The following is a 16350-nucleotide window of genomic DNA, read 5'->3' as shown; positions in this document are numbered from 1 at the left end:
TCAGACCCACTCTTCTCCCTTTCAAACTGGATGTAAAATTCAGTCATATTGCGGCCGCTGCTACCTAGGGATGCCTTTACTCTGAGGTCATTAATTAATCCTGTCACAATACCAGGTCTAATATAACTTGCTCTCTGGTTCGTTACATCTCTAATGGGGCATAACACACCACCGACAGCTTCCTGCATGACCCGAGCAGTTTTCTACCAGGGAAAGGTCAGACAGTGTTCTCAGCATACAGCGTAAGGTTGTGACTTGTGTGCTATTTAATGCCACAAAGCCCAAATGGCAGGTGTGACATCAGGTTTACAAATTTGGAATGAGGTGGAGTATCTAGATGTTAAGCATGAGCTCTGAATGCCAATGATTGCATCTGGATGAATGATAACAGTGTGGTCTATTGAGCAGTGAAGAGTTTGGTAGTGTGGTGGGTAGGAGATGTTATGTGAAGATGCATTCACTGACCTTAGCCACTGTTGGGTTCAGAAATGTGGAGTTGACCTCCTTCAGCACTTGCTCCTACTCCCTTCTGAGGGTGGTCTTTGAGGGTCTCCTGGCACCCTAAAGAATCATGGCTTCTCTTGTCCTGCCTCCCTCAACCACTAATTAGTTCAGCACCACATCTGTCACCCTGAAACCCTTCCTCTACCCTGGTATTCAATTTGCCATCATTTAAATTCCACCAATATTTAGTGCAGCTTCCCTTTAAGAAGGACCCCCTGTCTTAGAGGAAAGTTGGCTGGCTGCACCAAGTGGTATCTGAACAATGCTTTGGCCCCCCGAATGCTGAGGTAGTTGGCAGCATGAACACATGCTACAATCATGCAGATGAGATGGGTTCACCAAACTGACAAGCTGCCCACCTTGATTGAAACTGATGTGGGGTGTTTGTAAGTAACAATCCCTGCACCGAAAACTGGGGCACTCGAAATTCTAGCCCTCAAATTTTATGGGGTTGCATTCCTTATACTGAACCCTCCATTAACTTGAGACTGTGGAGTACATCTAAAATGGGGCACAATCACCAGATTTACAATCTGCCTACACTGATGCACAAATCTCTATCTCCCTTCATGTACTTGTCTCATTTTCTTCAATGCAAGTTACAGACCTGTGTCACACTGCGTCCTCTGTATGTTTATTTGTTTTGGCAGGCCATAGGCCTAAATTCAGGACCATTTTGGAGCTGTCTGTTTTTTTTTGAAGTTTTGGTCAGTTGTTGTTAGTTTTCCAGGTTGTATGCATATATTAAATGTTGAGTTGTCAGGTTTTTATTTTATTCATTCACGGGATGTGGGCTTCGCTGGCTGGGTCAGCATTTATTGCCCATCCCTAATTGCCCTTGAGAAGGTGGTGGTGAGCTGCCTTCTTGAACCGCTGCAGCCCATGTGGTGTAGGTACACCCACAGTGCTGTTAGGGAGGGAGTTCCAGGATTTTGACCCAGCGACAGTGAAAGAATGGTGATATATTTCCAAGTCAGGATGGTGAGTGACTTGGAGGGGAACTTCCAGGTGGTGGTGTTCCCATCTATCTGCTGCCCTTGTCCTTCTAGATGGTAGTGGTCGTGGGTTTGGAAGATGCTGTCAAAGAAGCCTTGGTGAATTAATTATTATGCTGTGTTACTACTATACTTAACACTTGAACTTCCATTATACTGAAGGAACATGACCTTGAGCAAGAAGTTTGTAGGCTCAATCTGTATTGAGTTAGGTCATTACATTTACATTTGGTTTGTAAACCTGACATTTCACTCATCCATTCACATGATTATCCTTGTCCTTTTCCATAACTATTCTAAACTTGATGATAATATCATAACTCTTTTCCGAAAGTTCTCCCACTGAAACATACTCCACATATCCCACTTCATTCTCCTAGATCCAGGGCGACCTCCTTCCTTGTTGGCCTGGAAACACACTTAACAAGAAAGTTCTGTTGTACACGTTTCAGGAATTCCTTCCATCTTTGCCTGTTACACTTTTACTATCCCAGTCTATATTTGAGTACTGTATAACACAGATGCACATTCCTAACTTGAAAATTATAATTTTCCCAGGAACATTTGTTGGTGTTTTTGCTGTCTGTTTTAATTCTGTTGTTTGCTTTGCTGTCAGCATTTCCTGCATTTACAACGTGTAACAGGAAGCCTTTCGGCGACCCTCGTTCATTCCCATGACACGGAGACACGAGCCACCATGAATATGGCAGTTGCAGGGGATATTCTGGCAGTTGGACAGGATGCCACTTGTCACATCCTCCGATTCCAAGAGGGGAAAGAGAAACCGACTGGGAAAAAGCCAGGCAAAAAGGAAGACAGGTGTGAGGCTGAAATTGCACGGCATGCTGGCAATCTCTCAGGTACGGATTAGAAATTGACTTGGATCGAACGATCATTGGAAGTTTGAAGAACAGAGACCCTGATAATCCGTCAATTTGTTCCAACAAATTGCCTATCTTTATTTTTGTAAAGAGTTAGAGATTGCACCTATCTATAGGAGTTCATACTTTAACAGATATAAGCAAGTCCCAGTCTGTCCGTCTCTCTTAGCAACAAGGGGAGGCCATTCAGTCCCTCCAGCCTGTTCTATCCTTCACTGCAATCATGGCTGGTCTGTAACCTAACCCCATTCCCCTGCCTATGCCCCATGTCCCTTATACTTCTGGTTAACAAATATCTGTCAATTTCGGATAGAAAATTAACAATCAATCTAACATTTGGGGAAGAGAGTTCCAAACTTCTAACTTAAGATCATATTGCACGTTTGTATCTAGAAGTGTTTCCTAATATTTACATTTTGGACCCTAGTCCCAAACTCCCCATTCAGTGGAAATATTGAGAAACTATCTGTGCCTTTAATATCTTGAAAACTTTGATCAAAACACCCCATAACCTTCTAAATTATAGAGAATACAACACCAGTAATCTTTCCTTGTAATTTATTCCATGGAGTCCAAATATCATTCAAGTAAATTTACACTTCATTCCCTCCAAGGCCAGTAGATACTTCCTAATGTATGGTGTCCATAGTTGCTCACAGCCTCCCATATGTAATCTAACCAGGACTGTTCATGACATTTTAAAGATCTATGTACCTAGAATCCCAAGCCTCCTTGGACCTCCACTGTTTCGAACTTTTTTGCCATTTAGAAAATACCCTGTATGGTCCTTTTTGGGTCCAAAGTGATTGACCTCACATTTGCCCACATTGAAATCCATCTGCCACTGTTTTACCCATGTGGTCTATCAATATCTCTTTATAATTTTATCCTTCCATTTAAACTGTTTAAAGTGCCACCTATTTTTGTTTATTAAGCAAATTTGGATATGTTGCTTTCTATTCCATCATCCAAGTCGTTAATAAATGCAATGAATAGCTGAGACCCAAACACCATTGCACAATTTCAATTGCACCCTGGCAATTAGAAAAACTGTCCTTTATTCTTACTCTCCTGTCCCCTGCCACTCAGCCAATTTTCTAACCAGGTCAATAATTTGCCTTCAATTCCATGAGCTTCAGCTTTAACTAATTTGTCCCTTATAAGGGACTTTACCAAATGCCTTCTGGAAGTCCATGTAAATAACATCCATAGACATGTCCACTACATTCGCCACCACTTTGGAAAATATTAAATCTGGTTCATCAGGCATGGCCTATCCTATGGATTCACCCAGTTCTGTTGAAGGGTCATGAGGACTCGAAACGTCAACTCTTTTGTTCTCCGCTGATGCTGCCAGACCTGCTGAGTTTTTCCAGGTAATTCTGTTTTTGTTTTGGATTTCCAGCATCTGCAGTTTTTTGTTTTTATGGCCTATCCTTTACAAATGCATGCAGGCTCTCAGAGTTGAAAGTTTACAAGATGTCCAGTTACACCATCTTTTAATTATAGACTCTAGCAATTTCCCAATAACAGGTGTTGGCTAAAATAAAAGCAAAATACTGCAGATGCTGGAGATCTGGAGATGGGGGGAATACAAAGTGGAGGACAGAGTTCATGGCTTGAAGTTATTGAACAGTGTTGAGTCCAGAAGGCTGTAAAGTGCTTAATTGGAAGATAAAGTGTTGTTCTTAAAGTTTGCATTGGGCTTCACTGGAGCATTGCAACAGGCTGAGGATAGAAATGTGAGTGAGCGCAAAGTGGTGACTTGAAATGGCAAGTGACTGGAAGATTGGTGTCATGCTTGCGAATTAAACAGATGTTGGCTAACTGGTCTATAATTTCCTGGTTTCCCCCTCACCTTTTTTAAATAGAGGAATGGCATGTGTAATTTTTCAATATAAAGGAATGGTTCCTAAATCAAAAGAAGTTTGGAAGATTATGCTTGGGGTATCTGCAATGTTCCCATCTAGTTCTTTTAAAACTGGAGTGGAAATCATCTAGTTTAAAGCATTTGTCACTCTTCAATGTCATTATTTTCTTCATTGCTTTAATCTTGCATACATTAACTTGGGTGAGTATCTGTCCCTGGATCTGTATTATTTTCCTTGGGATATCCAGCATGCTGACTCCTTCCTTACTGTAAATATTGACATAAAGCAATTACGCAGAATGTCTGCTGTTTCCTTACTTCATTCGACAATATCACAGTTATCAGTTTTCAAGGACCCACATTGCTCCTGAACAGCCTCTCTTCAGTCAAGAACAATTGTGGCAGCTTTTTGCCTTGATTTTGATATTCCTTGCACCTTTCTTCTCGTACCTCCTGTTTTAGCTTTGTTGTGTCATCCTTTGCAGCTCTTTGTATATTTTCCATTTGGGAGAATCGGTGCTGCTGCTGGCATTTTTGGATGTTTTTTCTTTCAGTTTTATGTTGTCCCTTACCTCTTTAGTTGTCCATTTCTGGCAAGTAGAGTTCTTTCACCCTTGGGGGATAAACTGGTTCTGTACCCAATTAAATTTCTATTTGAGCAATTCCTTCTTGCTCACTACCCCTCTCTGCTCCTCCTCATTTGCTCCCCCTCTCTGCTACTCCTCATTCGTTCCCCCTCTCTGCTGCTACTCCTCATTCGTTCCCCCTCTCTGCTGCTACTCCTCATTCGCTCCCCCTCTCTGCTGCTGCTCCTCATTCGCTCCCCCTCTCTGCTGCTGCTCCTCATTCGCTCCCACTCTCTGCTGCTGCTCCTCATTCGCTCCCCCTCTCTGCTACTCCTCATTCACTCCCCCTCTCTGCTGCTGCTCCTCATTCATTCCCGCTCAGTGCTGCTCGTCATTCGCTCCCCCTCTCTGCTGCTGCTCCTCATTCATTTCCCCCTCTCTGCTGCTCCTCATTCACTCCCCCTCTCTGTTGCTGCTCGATATTCGCTCCCCCTCTCTGCTGCTGCTCCTCATTCATTTCCCCCTCTCTGCTGCTCCTCATTCACTCCCCCTCTCTGCTGCTGCTCCTCATTCGTTACCCCTCTCTGCTGCTGCTCCTCATTCATTCCTCCTCTCTGCTGCTCCTCATTTGCTCACCCTCTCTGCTGCTCCTCATTCGTTCCCCCTCTCTGCTGCTCCTCATTCGTTCCCCCTCTCTGCTGCTCCTCATTCGTTCCCCCTCTCTGCTGCTCCTCATTCGTTCCCCCTCTCTGCTGCTCCTCATTCGTTCCCCCTCTCTGCTGCTCCTCATTCGTTCCCCTCTCTGCTGGTCCTCATTCGTTCCCCCTCTCTGCTGCTCCTCATTCGTTCCCCCTCTCTGCTGCTCCTCATTTGTTCCCCCTCTCTGCTGCTCCTCATTCGTTCCCCCTCTCTGCTGCTCCTCATTCGTTCCCCCTCTCTGCTGCTCCTCATTCGTTCCCCCTCTCTGCTGCTCCTCATTCGTTCCCCCTCTCTGCTGCTCCTCATTCGTTCCCCCTCTCTGCTGCTCCTCATTCGTTCCCCCTCTCTGCTGCTCCTCATTCGTTCCCCCTCTCTGCTGCTCCTCATTCGTTCCCCCTCTCTGCTGCTCCTCATTCGTTCCCCCTCTCTGCTGCTCCTCATTCGTTCCCCCTCTCTGCTGCTCCTCATTCGTTTCCCCTCTCTGCTGCTCCTCATTCGTTCCCCCTCTCTGCTGCTCCTCATTCGTTCCCCCTCTCTGCTGCTCCTCATTCGTTCCCCCTCTCTGCTGCTCCTCATTCGTTCCCCCTCTCTGCTGCTCCTCATTCGTTCCCCCTCTCTGCTGCTCCTCATTCGTTCCCCCTCTCTGCTGCTCCTCATTCGTTCCCCCTCTCTGCTGCTCCTCATTCGTTCCCCCTCTCTGCTGCTCCTCATTCGTTCCCCCTCTCTGCTGCTCCTCATTCGTTCCCCCTCTCTGCTGCTCCTCATTCGTTCCCCCTCTCTGCTGCTCCTCATTCGTTCCCCCTCTCTGCTGCTCCTCATTCGTTCCCCCTCTCTGCTGCTCCTCATTCGTTCCCCCTCTCTGCTGCTCCTCATTCGTTCCCCCTCTCTGCTGCTCCTCATTCGTTCCCCCTCTCTGCTGCTCCTCATTCGTTCCCCCTCTCTGCTGCTCCTCATTCGTTCCCCCTCTCTGCTGCTCCTCATTCGTTCCCCCTCTCTGCTGCTCCTCATTCGTTCCCCCTCTCTGCTGCTCCTCATTCGTTCCCCCTCTCTGCTGCTCCTCATTCGTTCCCCCTCTCTGCTGCTCCTCATTCGTTCCCCCTCTCTGCTGCTCCTCATTCGTTCCCCCTCTCTGCTGCTCCTCATTCGTTCCCCCTCTCTGCTGCTCCTCATTCGTTCCCCCTCTCTGCTGCTCCTCATTCGTTCCCCCTCTCTGCTGCTCCTCATTCGTTCCCCCTCTCTGCTGCTCCTCATTCGTTCCCCCTCTCTGCTGCTCCTCATTCGTTCCCCCTCTCTGCTGCTCCTCATTCGTTCCCCCTCTCTGCTGCTCCTCATTCGTTCCCCCTCTCTGCTGCTCCTCATTCGTTCCCCCTCTCTGCTGCTCCTCATTCGTTCCCCCTCTCTGCTGCTCCTCATTCGTTCCCCCTCTCTGCTGCTCCTCATTCGTTCCCCCTCTCTGCTGCTCCTCATTCGTTCCCCCTCTCTGCTGCTCCTCATTCGTTCCCCCTCTCTGCTGCTCCTCATTCGTTCCCCCTCTCTGCTGCTCCTCATTCGTTCCCCCTCTCTGCTGCTCCTCATTCGTTCCCCCTCTCTGCTGCTCCTCATTCGTTCCCCCTCTCTGCTGCTCCTCATTCGTTCCCCCTCTCTGCTGCTCCTCATTCGTTCCCCCACTCTGCTGCTCCTCATTCGTTCCCCCTCTCTGCTGCTCCTCATTCGTTCCCCCTCTCTGCTGCTCCTCATTCGTTCCCCCTCTCTGCTGCTCCTCATTCGTTCCCCCTCTCTGCTGCTCCTCATTCGTTCCCCCTCTCTGCTGCTCCTCATTCGTTCCCCCTCTCTGCTGCTCCTCATTCGTTCCCCCTCTCTGCTGCTCCTCATTCGTTCCCCCTCTCTGCTGCTCCTCATTCGTTCCCCCTCTCTGCTGCTCCTCATTCGTTCCCCTTCTCTGCTGCTCCTCATTCGTTCCCCCTCTCTGCTGCTCCTCATTCGTTCCCCCTCTCTGCTGCTGCTCATTCGTTCCCCCTCTCTGCTGCTGCTCATTCGCTCCCCCTCTCTGCTGCTCCTCATTCTCTCCCCCTCTCTGCTGCTGCTCATTCTCTCCCCCTCTCTGCTGCTGCTCATTCGCTCCCCCTCTCTGCTACTCCTCATTCGCTCCCCCTCTCTGCTTCTCCTCATTCGCTCCACTTCTCTGCTTCTCCTCATTCGCTCGCCCTCTCTGCTGCTGCTCCTCATTCATTCCCCCTCTTTGCTGCTCCTCATTCAGTCCCCCTCTCTGCTGCTCCTTATTCGCTCCCCTTCTCCGCTGCTCCTCATTCACTCCCCTTCTCCGCTGCTGCTCATTCGCTCCCCCTCTCCGCTGCTCCTCATTCACTCCCCCTCTCTGCTTCTCCTCATTCACTCCACTTCTCTGCTGCTACTCATTCACTCCCTCTCTCTGCTGCTCCTCATTCACTCCCCCTCTCTGCTGCTCCTCATTCACTCCCCCTCTCTGCTGCTTCTCATTCACTCCCCCTCTCTGCTGCTCCTCATTCGTTCCCCCTCTCTGCTGCTCCTCATTCGCTCCTCCTCTCTGCTGCTCCTCATTCGCTCCCCCTCTCTGCAGCTCCTCATTCGCTCCGCCTCTCTGCTGCTGCTCATTCGCTCCGCCACTCTGCTGCTGCTCCTCATTCACTCCCCCTCTCTGCTGCTCCTCATTCGCTCCCCCTCTCTGCTGCTCCTCATTCGTTCCCATTCTCTGCTGCTCCTCATTCGTTCCCCTTCTCTGCTGCTCCTCAATCGCTCCACCTCTCTGCTGCTGCTCCTCATTCGCTCCCCCTCCCTGCTGCTCCTCATTCGTTCCCCCTCTCTGCTGCTCCTCATTCGTTCCCCCTCTCTGCTGCTCCTCATTCGTTCCCCCTCTCCGCTGCTCCTCATTCACTCCCCCTCTCTGCTTCTCCTCATTCACTCCACTTCTCTGCTGCTACTCATTCACTCCCTCTCTCTGCTGCTCCTCATTCACTCCCCCTCTCTGCTGCTCCTCATTCACTCCCCCTCTCTGCTGCTTCTCATTCACTCCCCCTCTCTGCTGCTCCTCATTCGTTCCCCCTCTCTGCTGCTCCTCATTCGCTCCTCCTCTCTGCTGCTACTCCTCATTCGCTCCTCCTCTCTGCTGCTCCTCATTCGCTCCGCCTCTCTGCTGCTGCTCCTCATTCACTCCCCCTCTCTGCTGCTCCTCATTCGTTCCCCCTCTCTGCTGCTCCTCATTCGTTCCCCCTCTCTGCTGCTCCTCATTCGTTCCCCCTCTCTGCTGCTCCTCATTCGTTCCCCCTCTCTGCTGCTCCTCATTCGTTCCCCCTCTCTGCTTCTCCTCATTCGCTCGCCCTCTCTGCTGCTGCTCCTCATTCATTCCCCCTCTTTGCTGCTCCTCATTCACTCCCCCTCTCTGCTGCTCCTTATTCGCTCCCCTTCTCCGCTGCTCCTCATTTACTCCCCTTCTCCGCTGCTGCTCATTCGCTCCCCCTCTCCGCTGCTCCTCATTCACTCCCCCTCTCTGCTTCTCCTCATTCACTCCACTTCTCTGCTGCTACTCATTCACTCCCTCTCTCTGCTGCTCCTCATTCACTCCCCCTCTCTGCTGCTCCTCATTCACTCCCCCTCTCTGCTGCTTCTCATTCACTCCCCCTCTCTGCTGCTCCTCATTCACTCCCCCTCTCTGCTGCTCCTCATTCGCTCCCCCTCTCTGCTGCTCCTCATTCGCTCCCCCTCTCTGCTGCTCCTCATTCGCTCCCCCTCTCTGCTGCTCCTCATTCGCTCCCCCTCTCTGCTGCTCCTCATTCGCTCCGCCACTCTGCTGCTGCTCCTCATTCACTCCCCCTCTCTGCTGCTCCTCATTCGCTCCCCCTCTCTGCTGCTCCTCATTCGTTCCCATTCTCTGCTGCTCCTCATTCGTTCCCCTTCTCTGCTGCTCCTCAATCGCTCCACCTCTCTGCTGCTGCTCCTCATTCGCTCCCCCTCCCTGCTGCTCCTCATTCGTTCCCCCTCTCTGCTGCTCCTCATTCGTTCCCCCTCTCTGCTGCTCCTCATTCGTTCCCCCTCTCTGCTTCTCCTCATTCACTCCACTTCTCTGCTGCTACTCATTCACTCCCTCTCTCTGCTGCTCCTCATTCACTCCCCCTCTCTGCTGCTCCTCATTCACTCCCCCTCTCTGCTGCTTCTCATTCACTCCCCCTCTCTGCTGCTCCTCATTCGTTCCCCCTCTCTGCTGCTCCTCATTCGCTCCTCCTCTCTGCTGCTCCTCATTCGCTCCTCCTCTCTGCTGCTCCTCATTCGCTCCGCCTCTCTGCTGCTGCTCCTCATTCACTCCCCCTCTCTGCTGCTCCTCATTCACTCCCCCTCTCTGCTGCTCCTCATTCACTCCCCCTCTCTGCTGCTCCTCATTCGCTCCCCCTCTCTGCTGCTCCTCATTCGCTCCGCCACTCTGCTGCTGCTCCTCATTCACTCCCCCTCTCTGCTGCTCCTCATTCGCTCCCCCTCTCTGCTGCTCCTCATTCGTTCCCATTCTCTGCTGCTCCTCATTCGTTCCCCTTCTCTGCTGCTTCTCAATCGCTCCACCTCTCTGCTGCTGCTCCTCATTCGCTCCCCCTCCCTGCTGCTCCTCATTCGTTCCCCCTCTCTGCTGCTCCTCATTCGTTCCCCCTCTCTGCTGCTCCTCATTCGTTCCCCCTCTCTGCTGCTCCTCATTCGTTCCCCCTCTCTGCTGCTCCTCATTCGTTCCCCCTCTCTGCTGCTCCTCATTCGTTCCCCCTCTCTGCTGCTCCTCATTCGTTCCCCCTCTCTGCTGCTCCTCATTCGTTCCCCCTCTCTGCTGCTCCTCATTCGTTCCCCCTCTCTGCTGCTCCTCATTCGTTCCCCCTCTCTGCTGCTTCTCATTCGCTCCCCCTCTCTGCTGCTCCTCATTCGCTCCTCCTCTCTGCTGCTCCTCATTCGCTCCTCCTCTCTGCTGCTCCTCATTCGCTCCTCCTCTCTGCTGCTCCTCATTCGCTCCCCCTCTCTGCAGCTCCTCATTCGCTCCGCCTCTCTGCTGCTGCTCCTCATTCACTCCCTCTCTCTGCTGCTCCTCATTCACTCCCCCTCTCTGCTGCTCCTCATTCGCCCCCCCTCTCTGCTGCTCCTCATTCGCTCCCCCTCTCTGCTGCTCCTCATTCGCTCCGCCACTCTGCTGCTGCTCCTCATTCACTCCCATTCTCTGCTGCTCCTCATTCGTTCCCCTTCTCTGCTGCTCCTCAATCGCTCCACCTCTCTGCTGCTGCTCCTCATTCGCTCCCCCTCCCTGCTGCTCCTCATTCGTTCCCCCTCTCTGCTGCTCCTCATTTGTTCCCCCACTCTGCTGCTCCTCATTCGTTCCCCTCTCTGCTGCTCCTCCTTCGTTCCCCCTCTCTGCTGCTCCTCATTCGTTCCCCCTCTCTGCTGCTCCTCATTCGCTCCCCCTCCCTGCTGCTCCTCATTCGTTCCCCCTCTCTGCTGCTCCTCATTCGTTCCCCCTCTCTGCTGCTCCTCATTCGTTCCCCCTCTCTGCTGCTCCTCATTCGTTCCCCCTCTCTGCTGCTCCTCATTCGTTCCCCCTCTCTGCTGCTCCTCATTCGTTCCCCCTCTCTGCTGCTCCTCATTCGTTCCCCCTCTCTGCTGCTCCTCATTCGTTCCCCCTCTCTGCTGCTCCTCATTCGTTCCCCCTCTCTGCTGCTCCTCAATCGCTCCACCTCTCTGCTGCTGCTCCTCATTCGCTCCCCCTCCCTGCTGCTCCTCATTCGTTCCCCCTCTCTGCTGCTTCTCATTTGTTCCCCCTCTCTGCTGCTCCTCATTTGTTCCCCCACTCTGCTGCTCCTCATTCGTTCCCCTCTCTGCTGCTCCTCATTCGTTCCCCCTCTCTGCTGCTCCTCATTCGTTCCCCCTCTCTGCTGCTCCTCATTCGTTCCCCCTCTCTGCTGCTCCTCATTCGTTCCCCCTCTCTGCTGCTCCTCATTCGTTCCCCCTCTCTGCTGCTCCTCATTCGTTCCCCCTCTCTGCTGCTCCTCATTCGTTCCCCCTCTCTGCTGCTCCTCATTCGTTCCCCCTCTCTGCTGCTCCTCATTCGTTCCCCCTCTCTGCTGCTCCTCATTCGTTCCCCCTCTCTGCTGCTCCTCATTCGTTCCCCCTCTCTGCTGCTCCTCATTCACTCCCCCTCTCTGCTGCTCCTCATTCGTTCCCCCTCTCTGCTGCTCCTCATTCGCTCCTCCTCTCTGCTGCTCCTCATTCGCTCCGCCTCTCTGCTGCTGCTCCTCATTCACTCCCCCTCTCTGCTGCTCCTCATTCACTCCCCCTCTCTGCTGCTCCTCATTCGCTCCCCCTCTCTGCTGCTCCTCATTCGCTCCGCCACTCTGCTGCTGCTCCTCATTCACTCCCCCTCACTGCTGCTCCTCATTTGCTCCCCCTCTCTGCTGCTCCTCATTCGTTCCCATTCTCTGCTGCTCCTCATTCGTTCCACTTCTCTGCTGCTAATCATTCACTCCCTCTCTCTGCTGCTCCTCATTCACTCCCCCTCTCTGCTGCTCCTCATTCACTACCCCTCTCTGCTGCTCCTCATTCGTTCCCCCTCTCAGCTGCTCCTCATTCGCTCCTCCTCTCTGCTGCTCCTCATTTGCTCCCCCTCTCTGCAGCTCCTCATTCGCTCCGCCTCTCTGCTGCTGCTCCTCATTCACTCCCCCTCTCTGCTGCTCCTCATTCACTCCCCCTCTCTGCTGCTCCTCATTCGCTCCCCCTCTCTGCTGCTCCTCATTCGCTCCCCCTCTCTGCTGCTCCTCATTCGCTCCGCCACTCTGCTGCTGCTCCTCATTCACTCCCCCTCTCTGCTGCTCCTCATTCGCTCCCCCTCTCTGCTGCTCCTCATTCGTTCCCATTCTCTGCTGCTCCTCATTCGTTCCCCTTCTCTGCTGCTCCTCAATCGCTCCACCTCTCTGCTGCTGCTCCTCATTCGCTCCCCCTCCCTGCTGCTCCTCATTCGCTCCCCCTCCCTGCTGCTCCTCATTCGCTCCCCCTCCCTGCTGCTCCTCATTCGCTCCCCCTCCCTGCTGCTCCTCATTCGCTCCCCCTCTCTGCTGCTCCTCATTTGCTCACCCTCTCTGCTGTCCTCATTCGTTCCCCCTCTCTGCTGCTCCTCATTCGTTCCCCCTCTCTGCTGCTCCTCATTCGTTCCCCCTCTCTGCTGCTCCTCATTCGTTCCCCCTCTCTGCTGCTCCCCATTCGTTCCCCCTCTCTGCTGCTCCTCATTCGTTCCCCCTCTCTGCTGCTCCTCATTCGTTCCCCCTCTTTGCTGCTCCTCATTCGTTCCCCCTCTCTGCTGCTCCTCATTCGTTCCCCCTCTCTGCTGCTCCTCATTCGTTCCCCCTCGCTGCTGCTCCTCATTCGTTCCCCCTCTCTGCTGCTCCTCATTCGTTCCCCCTCTCTGCTGCTCCCTATGCGTTCCCCCTCTCTGCTGCTCCTCGTTCGTTCCCCCTCTCTGCTGCTCCTCGTTCGTTCCCCCTCTCTGCTGCTCCTCGTTCGTTCCCCCTCTCTGCTGCTCCTCGTTCGTTCCCCCTCTCTGCTGCTCCTCGTTCGTTCCCCCTCTCTGCTGCTCCTCGTTCGTTCCCCCTCTCTGCTGCTCCTCGTTCGTTCCCCCTCTCTGCTGCTCCTCGTTCGTTCCCCCTCTCTGCTGCTCCTCGTTCGTTCCCCCTCTCTGCTGCTCCTCGTTCGTTCCCCCTCTCTGCTGCTCCTCGTTCGTTCCCCCTCTCTGCTGCTCCTCATTCGTTCCCCCTCTCTGCTTCTCCTCATTCGTTCCCCCTCTCTGCTGCTCCTCATTCGTTCCCCCTCTCTGCTGCTCCTCATTCGTTCCCCCTCTCTGCTGCTCCTCATTCGTTCCCCCTCTCTGCTGCTCCTCATTCGTTCCCCCTCTCTGCTGCTCCTCATTCGTTCCCCCTCTCTGCTGCTCCTCATTCGTTCCCCCTCTCTGCTGCTCCTCATTCGTTCCCCCTCTCTGCTGCTCCTCATTCGTTCCCCCTCTCTGCTGCTCCTCATTCGTTCCCCCTCTCTGCTGCTCCTCATTCGTTCCCCCTCTCTGCTGCTCCTCATTCGTTCCCCCTCTCTGCTGCTCCTCATTCGTTCCCCCTCTCTGCTGCTCCTCATTTGCTCCCCCTCTCTGCTGCTCCTCATTTGCTCCCCCTCTCTGCTGCTCCTCAATCGCTCCACCTCTCTGCTGCTGCTCCTCATTCGCTCCCCCTCTCTGCTGCTCCTCTTTCGCTCCCGCTCTCTGCTGCTCCTCATTCGCTCCCGCTCTCTGCTGCTCCTCATTCACTCCCCTTCTCTGCTGCTCCTCATTCACTCCCCCTCTCCGCTGCTGCTCCTCATTCGCTCCCCCTCTCTGCTTCTCCTCATTCATTCCCCGTCTCTGCTGCTCCTCATTCACTCCCCGTCTCTGCTGCTCCTCATTCACTCCCCCTCTCTGCTGCTGCTCCTCATTCGCTCCCCCTCTCTGCTGCTGCTCCTCATTCACCCCCCCTCTCTGCTGCTGCTCCTCATTCGCTCCCCCTCTCTGCTGCTGCTCCTCATTCGCTCCCCCTCTCTGCTGCTGCTCCTCATTCGCTCCCCCTCTCTGCTGCTCCTCATTCTCTCCCCCTCTCTGCTGTTGCTCATTCGCTCCCCCTCTCTGCTGCTCCTCATTCTCTCCCCCTCTCTGCTGCTTCTCCTCATTCGCTCCCCCTCTCTGCTGCTGCTCCTCATTCGCTCCCCCTCTCTGTTGCTGCTCCTCATTCGCTCCCCCTCTCTGTTGCCCCTCATTCACTCCCCTTCTCTGCTGCTCCTCATTCACTCCCCCTCTCCGCTGCTGCTCCTCATTCACTCCCCCTCTCTGCTGCTCCTCAATCGCTCCACCTCTCTGCTGCTCCTTATTCGTTCCCCCTCTCTGCTTCTCCTCATTCACTCCCCTTCTCTGCTGCTCCTCATTCACTCCCCCTCTCTGCTGCTCCTCATTCACTCCCCCTCTCTGCTGCTCCTCATTCACTCCCCCTCTCTGCTGCTGCTCATTCACTCCCCCTCTCTGCTGCTCCTCATTCACTCCCCCTCTCTGCTGCTCCTCATTCACTCCCCCTCTCTGCTGCTCCTCATTCGCTCCGTCTCTCTGCTGCTGCTCCTCATTCACCCCCCCTCTGCTGCTGATCCTCATTCGCTCCCCCTCTCTGTTGCTGCTCCTCATTCGCTCCCCCTCTCTGTTGCTGCTCCTCATTCATTCCCCCTCTCTGCTGCTCCTCACTCGTTCCCCCTCTCTGCTGCTCCTCATTCATTCCCCCCCTCTGCTGCTCCTCATTCGTTCCCCCTCTCTGCTACTCCTCATTCTCATCCCCTCTCTGCTGCTCCTCATTCGCTCCCCCTCTTTGCTGCTCCTCATTCGCTCCACCTCTCTGCTGCTCCTCATTCGCTCCCCCTCTCTGCTGCTCCTCATTCGCTCCCCCTCTCTGCTGCTGCTCCTCATTCGCTCCCCCTCTCTGCTGCTCCTCATTCGCTCCCCCTCTCTGCTGCTCCTCATTCGCTCCCCCTCTCTGCTGCTCCTCATTCGCTCCCCCTCTCTGCTGCTCCTCATTCGCTCCCCCTCTCTGCTGCTCCTCATTCGCTCCCCCTCTCTGCTGCTCCTCATTCGCTCCCCCTCTCTGCTGCTCCTCATTCTCTCCCCCTCTCTGCTGCTGCTCATTCGCTCCCCCTCTCTGCTGCTGCTCATTCGCTCCCCCTCTCTGCTGCTGCTCATTCGCTCCCCCTCTCTGCTGCTGCTCATTCGCTCCCCTTCTCTGCTGCTCCTCATTCGCTCCCCCTCTCTGCTTCTCCTCATTCACTCCACTTCTCTGCTGCTCCTCATTCGCTCGCCCTCTCTGCTGCTGCTCCTCATTCGCTCCCCCTCTCTGTTGCCCCTCATTCACTCCCCTTCTCTGCTGCTCCTCATTCACTCCCCATCTCCGCTGCTGCTCCTCATTCGCTCCCCCTCTCTGCTGCTCCTCATTCACTCCCCCTCTCTGCTTCTCCTCATTCACTCCACTTCTCTGCTGCTCCTCATTCACTCCCCCTCTCTGCTGCTCCTCATTCGCTCCGCCTCTCTGCTGCTGCTCCTCATTCACCCCCCCCCCCTGCTGCTGATCCTCATTCGCTCCCCCTCTCTGTTGCTGCTCCTCATTCGCACCCCCTCTCTGTTGCTGCTCCTCATTCATTCCCCCTCTCTGCTGCTCCTCACTCGTTCCCCCTCTCTGCTGCTCCTCATTCGTTCCCCCCTCTGCTGCTCCTCATTCGTTCCCCCTCTCTGCTACTCCTCATTCTCATCCCCTCTCTGCTGCTCCTCATTCGCTCCCCCTCTTTGCTGCTCCTCTTTCGCTCCACCTCTCTGCTGCTCCTCTTTCGCTCCCCCTCTCTGCTGCTCCTCATTCGCTCCCCCTCTCTGCTGCTGCTCCTCATTCGCTCCCCCTCTCTGCTGCTCCTCATTCGCTCCCCCTCTCTGCTGCTCCTCATTCGCTCCCCCTCTCTGCTGCTCCTCATTCGCTCCCCCTCTCTGCTGCTCCTCATTCGCTCCCCCTCTCTGCTGCTCCTCATTCGCTCCCCTTCTCTGCTGCTCCTCATTCGCTCCCCCTCTCTGCTGCTCCTCATTCTCTCCCCCTCTCTGCTGCTGCTGATTCGCTCCCCCTCTCTGCTGCTGCTCATTCGCTCCCCCTCTCTGCTGCTGCTCATTCGCTCCCCCTCTCTGCTGCTGCTCATTCGCTCCCCCTCTCTGCTGCTGCTCATTCACTCCCCTTCTCTGCTGCTCCTCATTCGCTCCCCCT

General features: G+C 54.1%; 1 protein-coding gene across 1 annotated transcript in view; it reads left to right on the top strand.

Moving 5' to 3' along the window:
- Positions 1 to 16350, top strand: part of preb (prolactin regulatory element binding) — a 145311-nt gene that overhangs the window by 30409 nt on the left and 98552 nt on the right. Inside the window, exon 2 of the mRNA XM_041208720.1 lies at positions 2116 to 2359. Coding sequence (XP_041064654.1) covers positions 2116 to 2359 — 244 coding nt within the window. The remainder of the gene's footprint in view (positions 1 to 2115; positions 2360 to 16350) is intronic.

The sequence above is a fragment of the Carcharodon carcharias genome, chromosome 2 (genome assembly GCF_017639515.1).
Source record: "Carcharodon carcharias isolate sCarCar2 chromosome 2, sCarCar2.pri, whole genome shotgun sequence".
Taxonomy (NCBI): domain Eukaryota; kingdom Metazoa; phylum Chordata; class Chondrichthyes; order Lamniformes; family Lamnidae; genus Carcharodon; species Carcharodon carcharias.
The sequence above is the reverse complement of the archived record's forward strand: the minus strand, read 5'-3'. Positions and strand labels throughout refer to the sequence as shown.